This window comes from Chelonoidis abingdonii, chromosome 10 (assembly GCF_003597395.2).
Source record: "Chelonoidis abingdonii isolate Lonesome George chromosome 10, CheloAbing_2.0, whole genome shotgun sequence".
Classification (NCBI taxonomy): domain Eukaryota; kingdom Metazoa; phylum Chordata; order Testudines; family Testudinidae; genus Chelonoidis; species Chelonoidis abingdonii.
In genome coordinates this window covers 40,491,248-40,510,701 of record NC_133778.1, presented here as the reverse complement: position 1 = coordinate 40,510,701, position 19,454 = coordinate 40,491,248, and the positions used below count along the sequence as shown (strand labels likewise).

Genomic DNA, 19,454 nt, shown 5'->3' with positions numbered 1-19,454 from the left:
TGCAGGGGCTGTTAGTGGGAGCAGAGAAAGTTAGTCCAGTCTTTAGACTCGACTTAGTTGTTGTGCCAATTCAACCACTGGACAGGCCCATGATTTGGGGAGACGGAAAGATGGCAAAGAACCATGTTTGCCTCCCCTTAACTGTTCGTGCCAACTGTACTCCAGTACAGCAGAGAATTGAACTTAGGATGTCTAGTAAGAAAAGTCAGATGACAGTGTTTTTTCCTCTATAACCAAATGTCTTATAACGTCTTTCAGATTACTCAGACAACTGGAACTTCACATTCTAGTATTTATTTCTAGGGATAGGCTAACTTACAGCACTGCCTTTCATTTCATCTCTCCAAAATACATCACAAGTTTGATAACATAAAGTAAAAACTCACCCTACATTCGGAAAGTAAATGGGGGAAGTGTCCAGGCTGACACACTCCCTGAAAGTTTAGCAGTTCATGTTTGTTAGGGAATTCAGAGTGACTTCCTATGAGTGAGTTGCTGATAGGCAGCAGAATAGAATATTGCATGAAAGACTGAAGCTGTCATCTTCAGTGGTACTAATAAGTATAATATACAGGAGTCTGGGGAGAGAGATTCAAAAGGAGAGAGGCATATGTGAACAAATAAGTCTTATAAACATGAAAATCAACAGAAGATCTGTATAAAGGTGAAAAATAGCACAGAATTACACTCAGTTTCTGCTTGGGACACTATTTAGTAATGTATTTCCTCAGAACCAGATGGACTTGGCTTCTTTCAGTACCTTATTGCACAGATGGGACACTTTTGATGTGTAATATACTTAAAAATTGAGAACCTCTTAATTTACAATTATTGTATTCCTTACTCTTGTAGATTATAGGATTACTGTATTTGCAGTCTCTGTACAGTAAAATGCATTCATGTAACTCATATCTAATTATTTCAGTTAACTAAAGACAATATTGCTGCATTAGCTCCACACTGAGGATTTGTAATTTATTACGGGTTTTAAAAAAATTCATAAAAACTTGTAGGATGAAAATATTATTTGGTTAAGACTGATTATTTTAACTCAGGTTTTAACTACATCTCTACCTCGATATAACGCTGTCCTCAAGAGCCAAAAAATCTTACCGCGTTATAGATGAAACTGCGTTATATCGAACTTGCTTTGATCCACCGGAATGCGCAGCGCTCCCCCCCCCAGCACTGCTTTACCGCGTTATACCCAAGTTCGTGTTATATCTGGTCACTTTATATCGGGGTAGAGGTGTATATGTAACAATTCGGCATGTAAGCCTCTGAGTGCTACAGCAATACAGATAACGCTCCCAGTATTTATATATTCCAACACTACTCTTTAAGAAATAGTTCAGTTTTATATATGCCTGTAGTTCCCAGTACATGGCGTAAATACACAGTGAAATACAGATGGAAAACTTAATAGGAAGACAACTTCACCTTAACAAAAGCCACCTATTTCACAGATGATTTAACTTTGATTAACCTACTCTGCAGCAACAGATTACTCAGACAACTGGAACTTCACTCTATAGTGTTATTGCTAGGTGCAGACTAATTTACAGCACTGCTTTTCTTTCCATCTCACCAAAATACATCACAATTTTGATGTTAACTCAAAGTAAAAATTCAGTGGTTCATTAAATCTGGTTTTAGCATTCATCGACTAGAGATTTGTCACTTCAAAAGTAACTGCTACTTATATGCACTCTTTACTGCTTAGTTTATAACCTTGGATCCCTTGTCAGGAAAAAACATGGAGTTAACCACTTAGAGTATTGTAATGAATATTCATCAATAAATTGATGTGACATACAGTCCCATTTCCAGTCTTCATGCTCCTGTGCAGTTTTTAAAGTTTTAACTGCTTTATCTTCATCTTATTGGGAAAAAAGTTAGCATTTTTTTTAATAACTAGAAATTGTATCAGATGTATTGCTAACTTAAGTAGTATAAAGAATGAGAAGTATTTATGGCACCTTAGGGTGTGGCTACACTACGAAATTAGGTTGATTTTTATAGAAGTCGATTTTTAGAAATCAATTTTAGTCAATTGCATATGTCCACACTAAGCGCATTAAGTCGGCAGAGTGCATCTTCATTACCATGCCTAGCATCGACTTATGGAACGGGGCACTGTGGGTAGCTATCCCAGAGTTCCCACAGTCTCCGCCGCCCATTGGAATTCTGGGTTAAGCTCCCAATGTCTGATAGGACAAAATATATTGTCATGGGTGCTTTGGGGTATATTTCGTCAGTCGCTTCTCCCTCCGTGAAAGCAACGGCAGACAATCGTTTTGCGCCAGACACCAGGGCGATTAGAAGAGCACAGCAACGCATGCTGTGCATCAGAGAGGCTTTGAAAACGAGTTTTATGACTGGCCAGACTTCGATGTGACCATTGTATGGGTTTCTCCTTGATTCAAAGCCACCCCCTTTGTTGATTTGAATTCCTAGTAAGCCAACCACCCTCTCCTCTTCAAAATAAAGTAACTATTATTTTGAAACCATTCATTCTTTATTAAAAAAAAATGAGATAACGCCCCTGGGTGGGGCGAGGGAGGAGGGAAGGACAAGGCCACATTGCTTATTGTAGCCACACTAAAAATCTAATTGTTTGAGTGGAAGCCTTCTGTTGCTTTGGCCATGCTCTGCAGTGGAGTGGCTGGGTGCCCAGAGCCTGCCTCCCCCCCAGGTTCTTCGGCATCTGGGTGAGGATGCTATGGAACATGGGGATGAGGGTAGGCGGTTATACAGTGGATGCAGCAGGGGTCTGTGCTCTTGTTGGCTTTCCTGCAGCTCCAACAGATGCGGCTTCATCATGTCCGTTTGCTCCCCCAACAGATGCTTCATTATGTCCGTTTGTTCCTCCATTAGCCTCAGCAGTGCATCCTGCCTCTGCTCTTCGCGCTTGCTTAATTCTTTCCTGGCCTCTGCCACTGAATGCCTCCATGCATTTAAGCTGCGCCCTATCAATGTGGGAGGACTGGATGAGCTTGGGAAAACCTGTCATCACAAACGTGTTTTTGTGTTTTTTTGCCTTCTAATCTGTGATAACCTCAGGGACAGAGATGATGGGAGAGTGCAGAAGCATTCTACGCTCTACGATTCTGGGGGGACTGCATGTTACCTGTGCTGACAAGTTTGCCATGCTGACCAAACAGGAAATGAAATTCATAAGTTCCTAGAGCTTTTCCTGTGTACTTGGCTACTGCATCAGAATTCAAAGCGCTGTCCAGCGCGGTCACAATGGAGCACTCTGGGATAGCTTCTGGAGGCCAATACCGTCAATCTGCATCCTCATTACCCCAAATTCGACCCAGCAAAGTAGATTTTAGTGCTACTCCCCTCGCCAGAGAGGAGTACAGAAGTCGATTTTAAGAGCCTTTAGGTCGGTGGAATGGGGTTGGTTGTGTGGATGCTTTCATTTTTTAATTGACCTAGCGCGGCTAAATTTGACATAACCCTGAAGGATAGAGCAGGCCTTAGAGACTAAAATTTATTTGGGCATAATCTTTCATGGGCTAAACTCACTTCATTGGATGAATGCAGTGGAAAATACAGTAGAAAGATAGATATAATATACAGAGAACATGAAAAAACTGGTGTTTCCGTATCAACTCTAATGAGACTAATCAATTAAGATGGGCTATTATCAGCAGGAAAAAAAATTTTTGTAGTGATAATCAGGATGGCCCATTTCAAACAAACAGTTGACCAGAAGGTGCGAGTAACAGTAGGGGAAAAAGAACAAAAAGTAACATCTCTAAGGTGCCACAAGTACTCCTCATTCTTTTTGCTAATATAGACTAATAGATAACATATAACTAACTGCTTTGAAAGTAGGGGAAAAATTAGCATGGGAAGTACATTTTACTTTGTGTAATGACCCATCCACTCCCAGTCTTTATTCAAGCCTAATTTAATGGTGTCCAGTTCGCAAATTAATTCCAGTTCTGCAGTTTCTCGTCGGAGTCTGTTTCTGAACTTTTTTTTGTTGAAGAATTACGACTTTTAGGTTTGTAACTGAATGACCGGGAAAGTTGAAGTGTTCTTCAACTGGTTTTTGAATATTGTAATTCTTGACGTCTGATTTGTGTCCATTTATTCTTTTGTGTAGAGACTGTCTGGTTTGGCCATTGTACATTGCTGGCACATGGCATATATCATATTGGTAGATGTGCAGGTGAACGAGCCTCTAATGGGGTGGCTGATGTGATTAGGTCCTATAATGGTGTCCCTTGAAGAGATATGTGGACAGAGTTGGCTACGGGCTTTGTTGCAAGGATAGGTTCCTGGATTAGGGTTTTTGTTGTGTGGTGTGTGGTTGCTGGTGAGTATTTGCTTCAGATTGGGGGGCTGCCTGTAAGCAAGGGCTGGCCTGTCTCCCAAGATCTGTGAGAGTGAGGGATCATCCTTCAGGATAGGTTGTAGATCCTTGAAGATGCGCTGGAGAGGTTTTAGTTGGGGGCTGAAGGTGATGGCTAGTGGCGTTCTGTTACTTTCTTTGTTGAGGATGTCCTGGAATAGGTGATTTCTGGGTATTCTGGCTCTGTCAGTCTGTTTCTTCACTTCAGCAAGTGGGTATTGTAGTTGTAAGAATGCTTGATAAGAGATCATGTAGGTGTTTATCTCTGTCTGAGGGATTGGAGCAAATGCGGTTATATCTTACAGCTTGGCTGTAGACAATGGATCGTGTGATGTGGTCTGGATGAAAGCTGGAGGCATGTATAGCGGTCAGTAGGTTTCTGGTATAGGGTGGTGTTTTATGTGACCATCACTTATTAGCACTGTATTGTCCAGAAAGTGGATCTCTTGTGTGGACTGGTCCAGGCGGAGGTTGATGATGGGATGGCAATTGTTGAAATCATGCTGGAATTCCTCAAGGGCTTCTTTTCCTTGGGTCCAGATGATGATGTCATCAGTGTAGCACAAGTAGAGTAGGGGCGTCAGGGGATGAGAGCAGAGGAAGCGTTGTTCTAAGTCAGCCATAAAAATTTTGGCACACTGTGGGGTCATGCAGGTATCCATGGTAGTGCTACTGACTTGAAGCTATATGTTGTCCCCAAATGTGAAATAGTTGTGGGTGAGGACAAAGTTCAGCCGCCAGGTTTGCTGTGACATTATTGGGGATACTGTTCCTGATGGCTTGTAGTCATCTTTGTGTGGAATGTTGGTGTAGAGGGCTTCTACATCCCTAGTGGCCAGGATGGTGTTTTCTGGAAGATCACTAAAGGATTGTAGTTTTCCTCAGGAAGTCAGTGGTGTCTCGGAGATAGCTGGGAGTGCTGGTAGCATAGGGCCTGAGGAGAGAATCTACATAGCCAGACAATCCTGCTGTGAGGGTGTCAATACCTGAGATAATGGGGTGTCAGGATTTCCAGGTTTATGGATCTTGGGTAGCAGATAGAATACCCCTGGTTGGAGTTCTAGGGGTGTGTCTGTACAGATCTGTTCCTGTGCTTTTTCAGGAAGTTTTTTGAGCAGATGGTGTAGTTTCTTTTCGTAACCCTCAGTGGGATCAGAGGGTAATGGCCTGTAGAATGTGGGGATAAAGTAGTCAGTAATGAACAGAGGGAAGACTGAAGTAGAGAAGGTCATCTCTGCAAAAGTTCAGGCTAAGATGATAGATTTGTGTGGTGGTGTGATCATTTAAATTTTAAATGAGTACTTAATGCATTAGAAATGGTAAACTGTTTTCCAACATTAGAACTTTTAATACTTTTTACTATGTGTTGCTATTCATCATATTGTATCACAACTCTTGCAAACACTTAACACTTGGACCATTATTGTTAAAGTAAGAGGAGGTGATTGGGGGAAGGGAGGAGAGAAGAGGAGAGGAAAGGAGATTTTAAAAACTTAACTCGGATCCTTCCTGTTCTCCAGTGGATTCTGGTTGTGTCTTTAGATTGTAAGTTTCTCTGGGTAGGGACCATTCTTTTGTTTCTTGCAAATCGATAGAACATTCAAATGTTGTATAAGTTTTTATGTTTTCATTCAAGATTCTTTACTAATCCATTTATTTATATAAATATATAAAAATAAATGAATAATAGTGTTGCTTAATGTAAAGTAACCACAATAGAATTAAGGCTACAAGGCTTATGAACCGGGGGATGTTTGTACATATGTAAACCTAAAATTAGGACTGAGTCATCAACAGCCCTGATACCTTAAAGTATTGAAATGATTCCTGCTCTGCAGCTGAGTGCCAGACATAGTAGCAATAACTCATAAGCTGACAACACATACTAAGAGTAATATGAAGGAATTTGGATCTCTGTATAATATACACCATCTATGTTGAAATATTAAAAGAGAAGAGCAATCTGCTACGAGATCTTTTCTGTAAAATATGTAGATTGAGGTCACTTAGCACTAAATAGCTGACCATCTGCATTTGTCAGGAATTTGACTCCTGTCATTGAAAATGGTACTTAAAATCAGTGTGATACAGCAAAGTTGTGATGCATTTTCTAATTCATTACATTTAAAGCTAGAGTAGCTGTCCAGAGTGACCAGGATCCAGGTTTCTAAAGTTAGGGTATTTTGTTAACTGCAGCAAGATTGCTTAGGGAAACAAATATTTTTGTACATAATTAAATTTTCATTGTACATCAATTGTCTTGCAATTTGCTATTCAGTCATATCTAATAAATATAAATTTATGAATGTTCAGGCCACAGTGAGTGGACATTAGAAATTCAGTTTGGTTTGAACAGTACAGTTTAGGATTTGCTACAAGTTATACAGTTTTCAGATTAATAGTCAGTTGTACATGCGAATCCATCTAAAAAGGAGCCGTGTCTTTCTGTTTCTCCATGTGATTATTTTGCCCAAAAAAGCTTTCATTTTTTTTAAGTAGCACAAAAGCTGTAATTGGCATGCTTTGTAAGGAAGTGTCAATGTGCAAGAGAGTGGAGATCACTAAGAATTCTTTTACGTGTTCTTTCCCCTTTGCACCACCGCCTCCTCAGCAGGGTCACTGAGATCACTAGCTTTTCTTGCAATGGCCATTTTCACTGGCAGGTGCATTATACCCTGTATTTTCAGATTGTTTTTCCATTCTGAATGTTTGGCAGGTTGATTGCTCTGGCTGCATTGACAGAGAAAGGGCTGACAAATGCGGTTGGGCTGGCTGAAAAGACAGTGATTACTGTTTTCCTTTGTGGCTGATTGAGGCCCTTGAAAGGAAAGATTTTAACCTTCACCATTTGGTTCAAAAGTATGAGCATATATTGAAATCATTCATGCCATTTATCCTAGTTCTGTAAACTTGTCAGAACGTAAAAATCGCTCAATTTCAAGTAATGTACGATTGGCATACGTCATTATCATTTTGATTAAGTTGGAGTTTGTATTATTGTGAGCATTATACAGTGTCACTTAAAGCTTTCTTTCCTGCAGGTACAGTTATATTTTTATTGCCTGTACTATGGAGTTAGAAAGATATTCAGACCTCTCTAAACCTATCACTATGTGTGTGGTTTGGCAGCTGGTATGGCCTACAAGCTGTATTTTGTTTAGAGGGTAAAGGCTTGTCTGTGGACCTCCTGGAGTGCTGGTAATTGCACAGGCTTGCCATTGGGGAAAGACATGATTGGAAGCAGTGAAGCAGAAAAATGTTGTGCCATCCCATTGCCACCTCATAGCAGAGAGACACAATCCCAGCAGTACCATCTGGTTGTTGCTATCTAGTCAGCTGGCCTAACTGCTGGGACCATGGCTTGCCAGCTGGTTCCCATCCCTTGACCACTCTTTTGTGTGTGGGTGCATGTGTGTTTTTTGTTAGAGAACTTTGAACATGGGTCAGAGAAATGTCTGTGACAAACAAGAAGAGTCCCTGTTGAATACTGTCTCGTTACTTGTGATGAAGCATGCTGTAGACTTCTGCTGCCATTCCCTTACAGACAGATGACATAGCTGTTTAACCAATAAAAAGTCTTTTCAGAAACTTACCGTAGAAAGGAGAGGAAGAAAAGACAGGAAATGCGTATTCCACAACACTAAGTAAATTAAAGTTATTTTCTGGTTTCCAGTATTCAAAGGATAAAACGTAGTAATGTAAAAAGTGCTGTAAACCTTGTCAGTATCCAGAACATTAACATTTTGTTATTCATTGCAATTAGGGAAAACACATTTTGCTTTAAAATTCTCATTGCCAAACATGATACAGATAATGAGACTTGCATTTAGAATGACAGAAAAGAAAATGTAATCTCTCAGCTATTATCTTTAGCAAAATTTGCCTCTCAGAATAGCAACCTGAAAGCTAATGTAAGTCATCGTTATGCCATATGAAGACCCATTAGACATTGATGGTTTCAGATCACAAGGAAGCAGCAGCTCTGTAGGCTATTTTAGACATTTGATTTTCTTTATTCTGCAGCATTAATGTGTCAGCATGTTATATAAAACTATGTGGTATTTCCATATTCTGTCTGGAATGATAAATGCCTGTAAATTTAGATTTCCACTGTGAATTCTCTACAATTGCTTATGTATTCTGTTTCAGTTTACACAGCTACGCAATTTGGTATGACTGTTGTATGCTAAATAGTGGTGTAGATAATGTTCTCATTAATATTCCCTCACTTTAACCAAATGTTATCCTTTTTAAGGATTAAGTTTTAGAAACAATCAATTTATGTAAAATTATTCCATATGCACAAACATATTTACTTTTGTATTGTTTGAAACTGGATGGAACTTTACTGTGCTTCTCTAGGACTGTTATTAACTATTTTACTGTATCATTTCTTTTCAGATGATGAAGATGATGATGATGTGGTAGTTCCAAAGCCATCAATTGAACCTGAAGAAGAAAAAACATTGAAAAATGATGAAGAGGAGGAAGGTACAACTCACTTTTGGACACAGTATTAGGCATTCTAAATACAAGGATGTTTAGTAATTTTAATGTAATAGTTTTTTTTAAATTGGTGACATTTTTTCAGTTTTTAGCAGCTTTCTGTAAACAAAAATATAAATAACTTAAAATCCTATGTAAAAATTAAAATATATGGATATAAAAAAAATTTAATTTGAAAAGTATTTGGTTTTTCTTCATAAATGTTTTGACAGATAAGAATGAACTTTAGGAAAATCCAACCTTTTTTTCACTCCCCCCCCTCCCCAGCTGCCCCTCATGAGCTTACAGAAGAGGAAAAACAGCAAATTTTGCACTCTGAAGAGTTTTTAAGTTTCTTTGACCATTCTACAAGGATCGTGGAAAGAGCTCTTTCTGAGCAGATTAACATTTTCTTTGACTACAGTGGAAGAGATTTGGAAGACAAAGAAGGGTAATATGGAAGTATTGGGTGCTTTACTGTGTTTACTATATTTGTAACTGAAAACGTGATCTTAGATTAGTACCCTCCATTTGTCTCTCTTTACAGAGAGATTCAAGCAGGCGCTAAACTGTCTTTAAATAGACAGTTTTTTGATGAACGCTGGTCAAAGCATCGTGTTGTTAGTTGTTTGGACTGGTCATCTCAGGTAAAAACATTTTCTTTGAGTCACCTTTGTGCATACTTCAAGTTTTGTGCACTCAACTTTATTTGAACCGTACATGCACAGTACTTTATATATAGTCCTTAGAAAAGCTCTGACACATTCTGCTGTTTATATACTGTAATTGAATGTGATTGTGTTTATATATTTTGAAAGAGGTAACAGAAGTTAACAATGTTCTTTCAAATGCAATCTATAAATAGAACAGAAAATGCCCAAGGCATAAAGGTGAGCAACTAGCCTTACCTAAATGTTTTAATTAAAATACATAAATACTGAACACAATATTATCATGTATTTTAACTCTATTTTTGAGTAAACTTTGTAATTATACTTACTATGGTAATTAGTAATCTAATATTTTCTGTTTATGGGGCTGACTTATCCATGGGTTAAACTTTAATTTTGCCACTATAAATAACGATTCTAGGACTGACTGGGCCATAAGGCAGTTGTTTATTTTGAACATTTTTTCCCCACTAACTTCTCTATGACTAGTATCCAGAATTGCTTGTAGCCTCCTACAACAACAACGAAGATGCCCCTCATGAGCCTGATGGTGTGGCTCTTGTGTGGAATATGAAATACAAGAAAACTACCCCAGAGTATGTCTTTCACTGTCAGGTATGATGTGAGTTCCTGTCTCACCAGGCTCAAGATTTTATGTTGATTAATTTGGACAAGTGCCTTATTTATACTTGTCAACATAATGATTTCATTGGGTTTGCATGTACTTCAACCACATGTATTTGCAAACAGATGCTGATGGCTGAAGACATTGTCAGTTTGAAAAGATTCCTCTGTTAAAATATTCTGAATGTCAGAAATTTTGCATGTCTGAAAATCTCTGTTTCTTAATCTCATTTATTAAAAGAAAAACTGACATTATGCCTTAAGTCCGAGGAGGTTTTCAGGAACTATGATGCAGAATGTACAGCTAGACCGTAGCCCACTGAATAAAATGTACATAGCCTGAGGAATTGGGGAAAAAAATAGATAAGTAAAAACACATGCTTCAAGTAGAAAACAGATGCAGGTTTTAAAATGGATTACTGAAAGGTAAAAATGTGCAAACCTGTTCTGTTTGACCAAACCTGCAATAACCATTTATTTTCAAAATGTCATAATTCTGAAAAATCACTTAGTTGAATTAAAACTAGTTTGTAATCTGATTACAGATTACTGTCAAGGCATAGATTGCAAACTTAATTATATTATGATTTGATACTGTAGTGACAAAATAGTTTTCCGCTCTCCTTGAAAAATGACCACAGAATGTGTCCTATTGCTGGATTCTATTTCTGTTACTACGACCTTCTAGGAAAGATACAAAATCAAATGTATGCATATGGAAAGAGTGGATTTTTATTTGTATTTAGTAAGAGTTGAGACCAGAAGAATGTCAAGGTTTTTAAGTAACCATTCAACTCATGTAGTTGCGAACTTTCGTGTGTTCGGGCAAAGGAGCAGAAGATAGTAAAAGCAATATCAAATGTAACTGAGGAATCAGCTTGCTACCAGTAATAGGTCAGATTTTCTATCCTTAAATTCTTGATTTTAGTCTTAAACATAAAACTCTTCCCTTTTATATTGTGTGGTTTTTGTTTTGTTGTGTCTGTGTGTGTGTCCTTTGCAGTCAGCAGTGATGTCAGCTACATTTGCAAAATTTCATCCAAATCTGGTAGTTGGTGGCACATATTCAGGCCAAATTGTGCTATGGGATAATCGCAGCAATAAAAGAACCCCAGTGCAGAGAACTCCACTTTCAGCTGCTGCTCACACGGTAGGGGGTGAAATGAGAACTACTCACTATTGAGCCATTAACCCCTTGGGGTGGGAGAGGGTTTCCCCTGGATGAACAGTAATGATGTTTTAATACTTAGGTCTGGTTTACCAATAGTAGCACTGAAAAATTGTCTTTGTCGTAGAGCTGTCAGTTTTATAGGAGCCATCTCAACACCATGTGTTACCTGCTAAAAGGCTAAATGGGTTTTCATATATTTCTAATAGTATTTAGTCAACTTAAATTGCTTTATGAAATATTAAAATTTGTATTTCACTCTTGTGTTAAGTGAGTGTCATTGAGTTTATTACTATAGAAATTGTTTCTGAAAAGGCTTTTGTAATGTCTCTTCAGCACCCTGTGTACTGTGTAAATGTGGTTGGGACCCAAAATGCTCATAATTTGATTAGCATCTCAACTGATGGAAAGATATGCTCGTGGAGTCTGGACATGCTTTCCCAACCGCAGGTAGGGTAAACTTGGAGAAGAATGTAAGAGAGCTATAGATGAAGCTATTACTTAACACTTACTCTCTTTTGAGCTCAGGTAGTCTGTACCTTACTAAATACTTAGCATTCTAACATTAATTTCACCTGTTTGCCTTAAGTATTTCATAAGACTTTGTAAAGTAGTGTTAAGCTGGGAATGTCTGCATATTGTCAAAATGCTTAAGTAATTGTATAGTAATTCTGTAAGATAAATTCCTTTTTTACTGTAGTAAATCAAGTGTCATAATGATTTTTGGATTCTTCAGAACTGATGCTGAAGTTTGGATTCATGAATAAGAGACAGATCTTCCAAATGTAGAAGAGGTTTGGAATAAGAATAGCTTGTGAACTAACTAGTACTAGAAAACCTACACGATTTCTGGTAAAAGTTAAGTTGGCAAGTTTGAAAAAGAAGTTTCTGCTACTTTTTTCTACAGGATAGTATGGAGTTGATTCATAAGCAGTCCAAGGCTGTAGCTGTCACGTGCATGTCCTTTCCTGTTGGAGATGTCAATAACTTCGTCGTTGGAAGTGAGGAAGGCTCTGTGTACACAGCATGCCGCCATGGCAGGTGAATAGACACTCAAATTATTTTTTTTGTTTAAAATAGCAGCGCTTATCAGAATTTTTCACCTTAATATAGAAAATTTTTGTTGTGCAATCTTAATGTTCGTAGCAGAGCTTCGTGCTTATATAAAAAGGTAATATCTTAAATATGAAATATTAGATCAGACTTTTAAAGGTCAAGGAAAGGATCCATCATTGCTACTGGTGGATCTTTACTTTGGCTAGGAATACTTTTAATTATGAAAAGGAAGATGAACTGGTAGACTTTGGTTCTGTTCATTTGAATTGTAGCAGAACATCCCAAACTTTGAGTTCTACGGATAATTGTACAGTAAAATCACGCACAAATCTTAAATTGGCTAGCATTTCTTCTGCTGTTCAATCTGTTTTGAAATGGGCTGGCTGTATCTTATCAATTGCTTTCTTAAATAAAATTGAGGTGTCCAGTTTTCATTTCAAATACACATCACTCTGACGGCATAGCTCTTAGGTTTAAAAGTGGCCAAAATTGTATCTTTTGTTTGTAACATTCTTTTTCCCCTCATCTCCACTTTATCAGTTCTGATATGAGATTATTGGGGATGTATTGTCGCTAGGACTAACCTCTGCCTCAGCTACTTACGTGCAACTCCTGTTTAAGGCAATGGGAGATTCATATCCATATTTGAGGACTGAATTTTGTTACTGGATCCAAATATTTAGCTGTTGCTTGAAGAGGTACCTAGTCAAGTCTGGATGGGATAGCCTTGCCACATGTCACTGTTTGTCTGTGGTATTATGTCTGCACTTACATATAACAGAACGGGGTTTGGAAAAAAGAGGCTAATACGCAGAATCATATTCAAACCCACATTTCACTTTCTCCTCTGCAGGCCATATCTATTTGGATTCCATTGAAACCCACTCCCAGTTAATTTAAAACATGTATTCCTTATTGCCTCTGTGTGAAATAGTTTCAAAGGAAATTAACCTATGTAACGTGTATTTTAAAACAGCAAAGCGGGAATCAGTGAGATGTTTGAAGGACACCAAGGACCAATCACAGGTATCCATTGCCATGCAGCAGTTGGACCTGTAGACTTCTCTCATCTTTTTGTCACCTCATCATTTGACTGGACAGTAAAGCTTTGGACAACTAAGGTATCTAAAACAGAGGTGTCTAACAGTTTAGACTTTGACACAAGGTGGTGCTATAATGTAAGCTTTAGTTAACCAAAGTGGTGTTGTCAAAGGGTTTAGGGAAGCTTATTAAGTCGACTGGGTGAAGGGTAATATCAGATGAGTTAATTTAGGTAGCTTAATTCTCTTTTAATAACCTGCAAGTAGCATCACCAAGATTACTGTAACTCATTATCACTTAAATGTAACAAGTATGTAAATATGGTCACGTTTGTCTATTTCTGGTCCATTTTGCTTATCCTTTCAACTTTTGTAACTGGGTTGGGAAGACCAATGCAATGATTGAAGTCAGTTATCTTGTAATTCAGATATATGATGTATTAAGTATATTATAATTATGGTAATTCAGGTCCATTTCAGGTCCTCACTGCCTCACTACAGCATGCAAGGCATTACTACAGTCTTATAGTGAATTAGGAGGGCTTCCATCAAAACCAATCAACACTGTTTCTAATGAGCCTGGACCGAGTTGCAGTCATGAGCCATGACTAATGTTCTTTCCATTGCTTTTCTTAGCAAGCTGCCTCTGCAGTATTGCCGTCCTGGGGAGCACGAAGCTGGGCTAGGGTTAAAGTCACACCAGGGTCTTTCCCATAATGGTGCACAAGCCTGCCCCCTAGGCCATCCAGTCAGCTCAGGAGACTATAGCAGAATTCACTCATATTTAGGTTGTTATACCAACCTCCTATTGAAGCTATGTTGTAATATCAGGCAGTAAATGTCATAAATAATTCATCCAAACAAGGGCGTTGGGGTTTCTCCTGCTCCCCCATCCTGCAGTTATTTTTTTGGCCTCTTTCTGTGTAAGACAATAGAAGGAATTCTTTAAGCACAGATCGCTACTTAATTTTACAATTGCTGCAATATGAACTGTACAAGAACTCAATATTTCACCTTCATTGGAAAAAGATTTTGTTTTCAGAATCCCAAATGTAAAGATTGTGTGGTGTAAAGTACTATATGGTGCTTTGTTTTAGAATAACAAGCCTCTCTACTCATTTGAAGACAACTCAGACTATGTTTATGATGTGATGTGGTCTCCCACTCACCCTGCCCTGTTTGCTTGTGTGGATGGAATGGGTAGGCTTGATCTGTGGAATCTCAACAACGATACTGAGGTAAGGCACAGTAACTTCAGATCTGACAAGAACTAAAAATCTTAGGCTTCAAAAATGTGTATGGCCAGAAATACTTTATCATGGTTGCGCTATGTATTTCTGCTGCTGTAGTGGCATTGTGCAGTAGATGTGTGATTAGAGGGGAATAATTCAAATCACCTTGTTTTTGGGCCTGACAATGGTAACTAAAATGTTGTCCTCCCCGTATAAAAGCAATACAAAATTCCTATCTATATAACATGCTATACTTGTGTGGCTTTTTCCTTGCACTTGCCCAAGTACATGATCCAGACACCTTTTAGTAGCTACAACATACAAGGGCTAAACACCCTCATACCATGAATGAGTCACATAAGATCACTATTACGCTGTTAGTTGCCCTACTAGATTCACTGGCTCAAATTCAAATTTGGCTGGTTGTGTTTTTTTTTCTTCCCATGCTAGAAAAGTTATACCACAATCATTAAACACCTGGTAGGATGAGAGACACTTATTTTCAGACATAAGAACGGCCGTACTGGGTCAGACCAATGGTCAGTGCCAGGTGCTTCAGAGGGAATGAACTGAACAGGTAATCATCGTGATCCATCCCGTTGTCCATTCCCAGCTCCTGGCAACCAGAAGGTAGCCCATCCTAGCTAATTGCCAGAGGATGTTGTGAAGGCCAAGACCATAACAAGGTTAAAAAAAGAACTAGATAAATTCATGGAGGATAGGTCCATCAATGGCTAAGAGTTCCACAGGTTGGTTGATGTGTGAAGAAATACTTCTGTTTTAAACCTGCTGCCTATTAATTTCGTTTGGTGACCTCTAATTGTTGTGTTAAGAGTAAATAACACTTCCTTATTAACAGCACAGCTTTGCAAACAGTGAGGTTCTGTAAAGGATTGTAGTCAGTCCCTATCCCAAAGCTCAAGTATACTTGCTTATATTACATTTATATCGAGCCTTTAATACCAAAGGGCTTTGTACCTCAAAACACACCTGAACCTCACTGTACTAGCAGAGGCTATTGAGGTCATTCCTAAATGCAGGTCTTCCAAGTAGCAAAGAAATTGATTGCTGCTAAATATATATCTGTTTGCTGTGTTATGTTTTGAGACAAATTGGGGGGGGGGGGGGGGCAAAATCAGGGAAGATTTGTGCGCTGACAGGGGAAGGGGGGGGGGGGGGGGGGGGATTGTCCTAGGATTTTTTTTGTAAACTTCAACTCCATACCCATTGTCCTGCAGCATATAGTATATTTACACCCGAGATGATCCTAGTGATATAGGAACTGTTTGTATTAATATTATGAAGCAATTTTTTCTCTGAATGATTGCTTAAAATAGGCTCTCTCATGAATGCTACAAACTCAGGGTTTATTTTAAGAACTAAGGTTTCTTTTGGGAGGAAGGAGGAGTAGAGGAAAAGTAACTGGGGTAAGATTTGTAAACTCCCATCTCTCCCAATTCCACTTCCCAATGTACTGAACGATTGGGGGAAATACTTGTCAGTGCTGAAGATTTGTTTCACCTTTTAAAATCTCCTTTCTTCCTAGGGGGAACAGTTGGCTAGAATACACTTCTTCATGATTTTTTATTTTTTATTTTTAAATAACAGAGGGGCATGGGCAGAGAGAATAATTACACCTATAGAAATGCTGCTAGTTTAACTGTTTTAAATGGATACAGGTGCCAACTGCAAGCATTACTGTGGAGGGTAATCCTGCTCTTAATCGTGTGAGATGGACACATTCTGGGCGAGAGATTGCTGTAGGTGATTCAGAAGGACAAATAGTTATATATGACGTGGGAGAGGTAGGTAACTTGTGTTTGCTACTTTGTGTTACATGGATTTAAAGCACCTTTCTGAATTTACTCTGTCACTTACCTTCTTGACTTTCAGCTTTCCTTCAAAACATTTTTGCCAGGAATAAATGGTAATTCAAGATAAAGGTTCTAGTCCTCTCTTGCTTTCAGGATTAATAATAGTTTTTAAATGTTTCAATCTCAGTTCAACTTCATACAATACTTTAGCATTTTAAAGAAAGTTTGACATTTTGCTGTAATTGTGCAACTAAAAGTAAATTGTTAGATCTCTATTTCAACAGCTTAATACTGACAATTTTACAAGTTCTATGTAATTTATACTGCAGTAGAAACTGCTGCAGAGGAGATTAGTAGTGGGTGTGGACAAGATTTCACCTCCTATCACTACTCTGAATGCATGCCATGTTGTGAACAAAAATGTACCATCCAATGGCCATTTGAACTGTAAAGTGAGAAGTAGTCTCACTTCAATTCCTAGTGGGCAGCTGTCAATCTCTCTAAAACAATTACCATTGGTGTATATATACTTCAGGGATTGTTGGACAAGGATAGAGAACTGCTCTCTCACCTGTGGAGGTGGTCTCTCCAGACTGAGGTACATGGGCCAAGCTTATCACTGCCACTGCCCTATTTGTTCTGTGCTTAAACACAGGACTTCAGTGCTAGAAGTCTGACAGCACCCTTATCAAGCGCTGAATTTATTCAGGCTTTGTATACACTGGCACTTCACTGAAAAAACTTGTCATTTAGGGGTGTTTAAAAAAAACAACTCCTCCCTTCTCCGCTGCAGAGGGGGAGAGGTTGTTGGCCGGAGAGCTGTCTCCTGCTGACAAACGGCAACTACCCTATGCGACTTTTAGCGGCACGGCTGCAGCAACACAGCCATGCTGCTAAAATCTGTGTAGTGTAGACATAACCCTAGTTTCCACCATTTGTTGTGCAATGCATACCAGCGGTATTTGCTGGTCAGACTATTTGAAAACTTTGAATAAGGTAAGCTGTATTATCAACATAATTCATAAATGTGGTGTTTAGACAAGGTGTTAAAACTGAGCTAAATTACATTCTCTGTGTACTTATCAATGGGTGTAAATAATATTCTATTTCTCTATAGCAAATTGCTGTTCCCCGCAATGATGAATGGACACGTTTTGGTCGAACACTAGCAGAAATTAATGCAAACAGAGCTGATGCAGAGGAGGAAGCTGCAAGCCGCATACCTGCCTAAATCTTTCAAAATGGGTTATAGTAGTGGATTTGGGAATGACTTATGTAAGTTTTCAGAGTAATAGCATGCTTCAGTCTAACTGATAACCTGAGGAGAAATATGTGGAATAAACTGTGGATTTTGAAAATGTATAAAATCACTGAAAATTAAGTCTTGCAATGTCACTCATATATAATTACAAGCACATTATTGAATTTGTTTAATATTTAATACAGCTGCCCTGACTTAGCAAGAAACATGTTTTGCTGAAACACTAACCTAGATGTATATTAGCTGTAATGCTATTGAATTTTTCAACTAACAGTATGTAACTATTTCTGAGGGATAAACACAAGTTCCATTTCTCACTCAGAACTTCCTGTATTGCACTGGCTAACTTTCATTAGGTAGTTAATCTCTGAAGGTTTGTTAATATTAGGATATTAGAACTGCCCACGGAAGTGCATGCATCTGTTCAAAGTAAACCTTCATCCTGTTTTTTTACTTGCTCTTTTTTAATAAATAAGTAAGGCTAGGGTAGTAGGTTATGTATACGAATAAAATCATTAGTCTGTAATAAACTTTATTTGGTCACTGAACCTGACTTTGTAGAATACATATTTAGTACTAGGTCTTTGTTAAAAAGTTCATTAAAAGGTGAGATTTCTTTATAAATAAAGGTTACACAAGCTTTTATGACCAGACCAGCCCCCAGGTCTCTCATCCTTCTTTAGTATGAAGATCTTCGCTTAGATGTACAAAATCATTAGGAACCACTTTGTAACATTCTTTCTTATTCCTCTCAAGACAAAGAACCAAGAGGTACCCAACTCCAGTCCTAGAAGATTGCTATCCCCGTCATATTGTAAGAGCCAGGTGCTGGTGTCTTTGTTGCCCCAGCCCATACATAAAGTATATGGTATTAAAACACGGTTACTTAGTATGTGCAAAGAATGTAGAAGTGAGTCTTTATTTAGTGTTTTAGGTAGAGATTTCCAGGATTAGCACCAGGACTTCTGGAGAATGTTAAAGCCTATTATAATCTACAAGATGAAAAAATGACTAATAGAGTAGATGAAATTACTTACAAAAATCTCACCTCATGTTTGACAATTTTATCACCTATAGCAACTAGAAAAAGCAAAGAGAAACATGTTCCATTTGTGCTAAGCTCATGTGAGGCAGTAAAAGGGCTTTTGTAGTGATGTGGACCTAACTTGGCCTATCTCCTACGGCCTGCCCCATTCCACCCTTTTTAAATAAATAATCAACCAGTTTGTGTCACAAGAAAAAAAATCTCTTAAGCTCTTGTTTTCCCCAGCTCACTCTGTTTTCCCCACAAATGTCACCTTAAGTATTTCTGACTAATCCCTGGAGGATTTAGCCCAGGTCAGCTTTAAGGTGCCGAACCTTCTTTGCTACCCTACTTTTGGAGACCATTTGATCCCAACTTTTCAAAATAGGACTGCCTACACAAAGGCTCTCCATATTATCATAGGTGCTTTTCTCTCAAGGATTTGCCAGTAGTATCACCAATCTGCTTTTAAATTATTTTTCCTCTGTCAGTTACTCCACTCTGTCTCCTCCCTTGTTGTGGCAGGGAGAAAGATACTTTGCTGTTTGTGTAGAGACAACAGTGCCTCTCCATTCTTGATCCAAGACTCTGATTAGCATGTCTGCTTCAATAAAGCCTTTTGTCTATCGAGACCAACATCACTCCTTCATACTTCCTGTGAGAGTATGGACAGTGCTTTTAAAAACATTTATGAATTTTGTGCCCTCTTA

The 19,454-nt window shown here is 38.4% G+C and overlaps 1 protein-coding gene across 4 annotated transcripts in view; it reads left to right on the top strand.

The window, feature by feature from the left end:
• Positions 1 to 18,268, top strand: part of DYNC1I2 (dynein cytoplasmic 1 intermediate chain 2) — a 50,611-nt gene extending 32,343 nt beyond the window's left edge. For all 4 annotated transcript variants that reach the window (XM_032771032.2, XM_032771028.2, XM_032771031.2 and 1 more), the window contains 11 exons: positions 8,771 to 8,860; positions 9,143 to 9,305; positions 9,402 to 9,501; positions 10,015 to 10,140; positions 11,153 to 11,299; positions 11,654 to 11,767; positions 12,225 to 12,358; positions 13,350 to 13,494; positions 14,511 to 14,651; positions 16,325 to 16,450; positions 17,577 to 18,268. In XM_032771032.2, coding sequence (XP_032626923.1) covers positions 8,771 to 8,860; positions 9,143 to 9,305; positions 9,402 to 9,501; positions 10,015 to 10,140; positions 11,153 to 11,299; positions 11,654 to 11,767; positions 12,225 to 12,358; positions 13,350 to 13,494; positions 14,511 to 14,651; positions 16,325 to 16,450; positions 17,577 to 17,690 — 1,400 coding nt within the window. In that variant the 3' untranslated portion in view covers positions 17,691 to 18,268. The remainder of the gene's footprint in view (positions 1 to 8,770; positions 8,861 to 9,142; positions 9,306 to 9,401; positions 9,502 to 10,014; positions 10,141 to 11,152; positions 11,300 to 11,653; positions 11,768 to 12,224; positions 12,359 to 13,349; positions 13,495 to 14,510; positions 14,652 to 16,324; positions 16,451 to 17,576) is intronic.
• Positions 18,269 to 19,454: the final 1,186 nt, after the last annotated feature.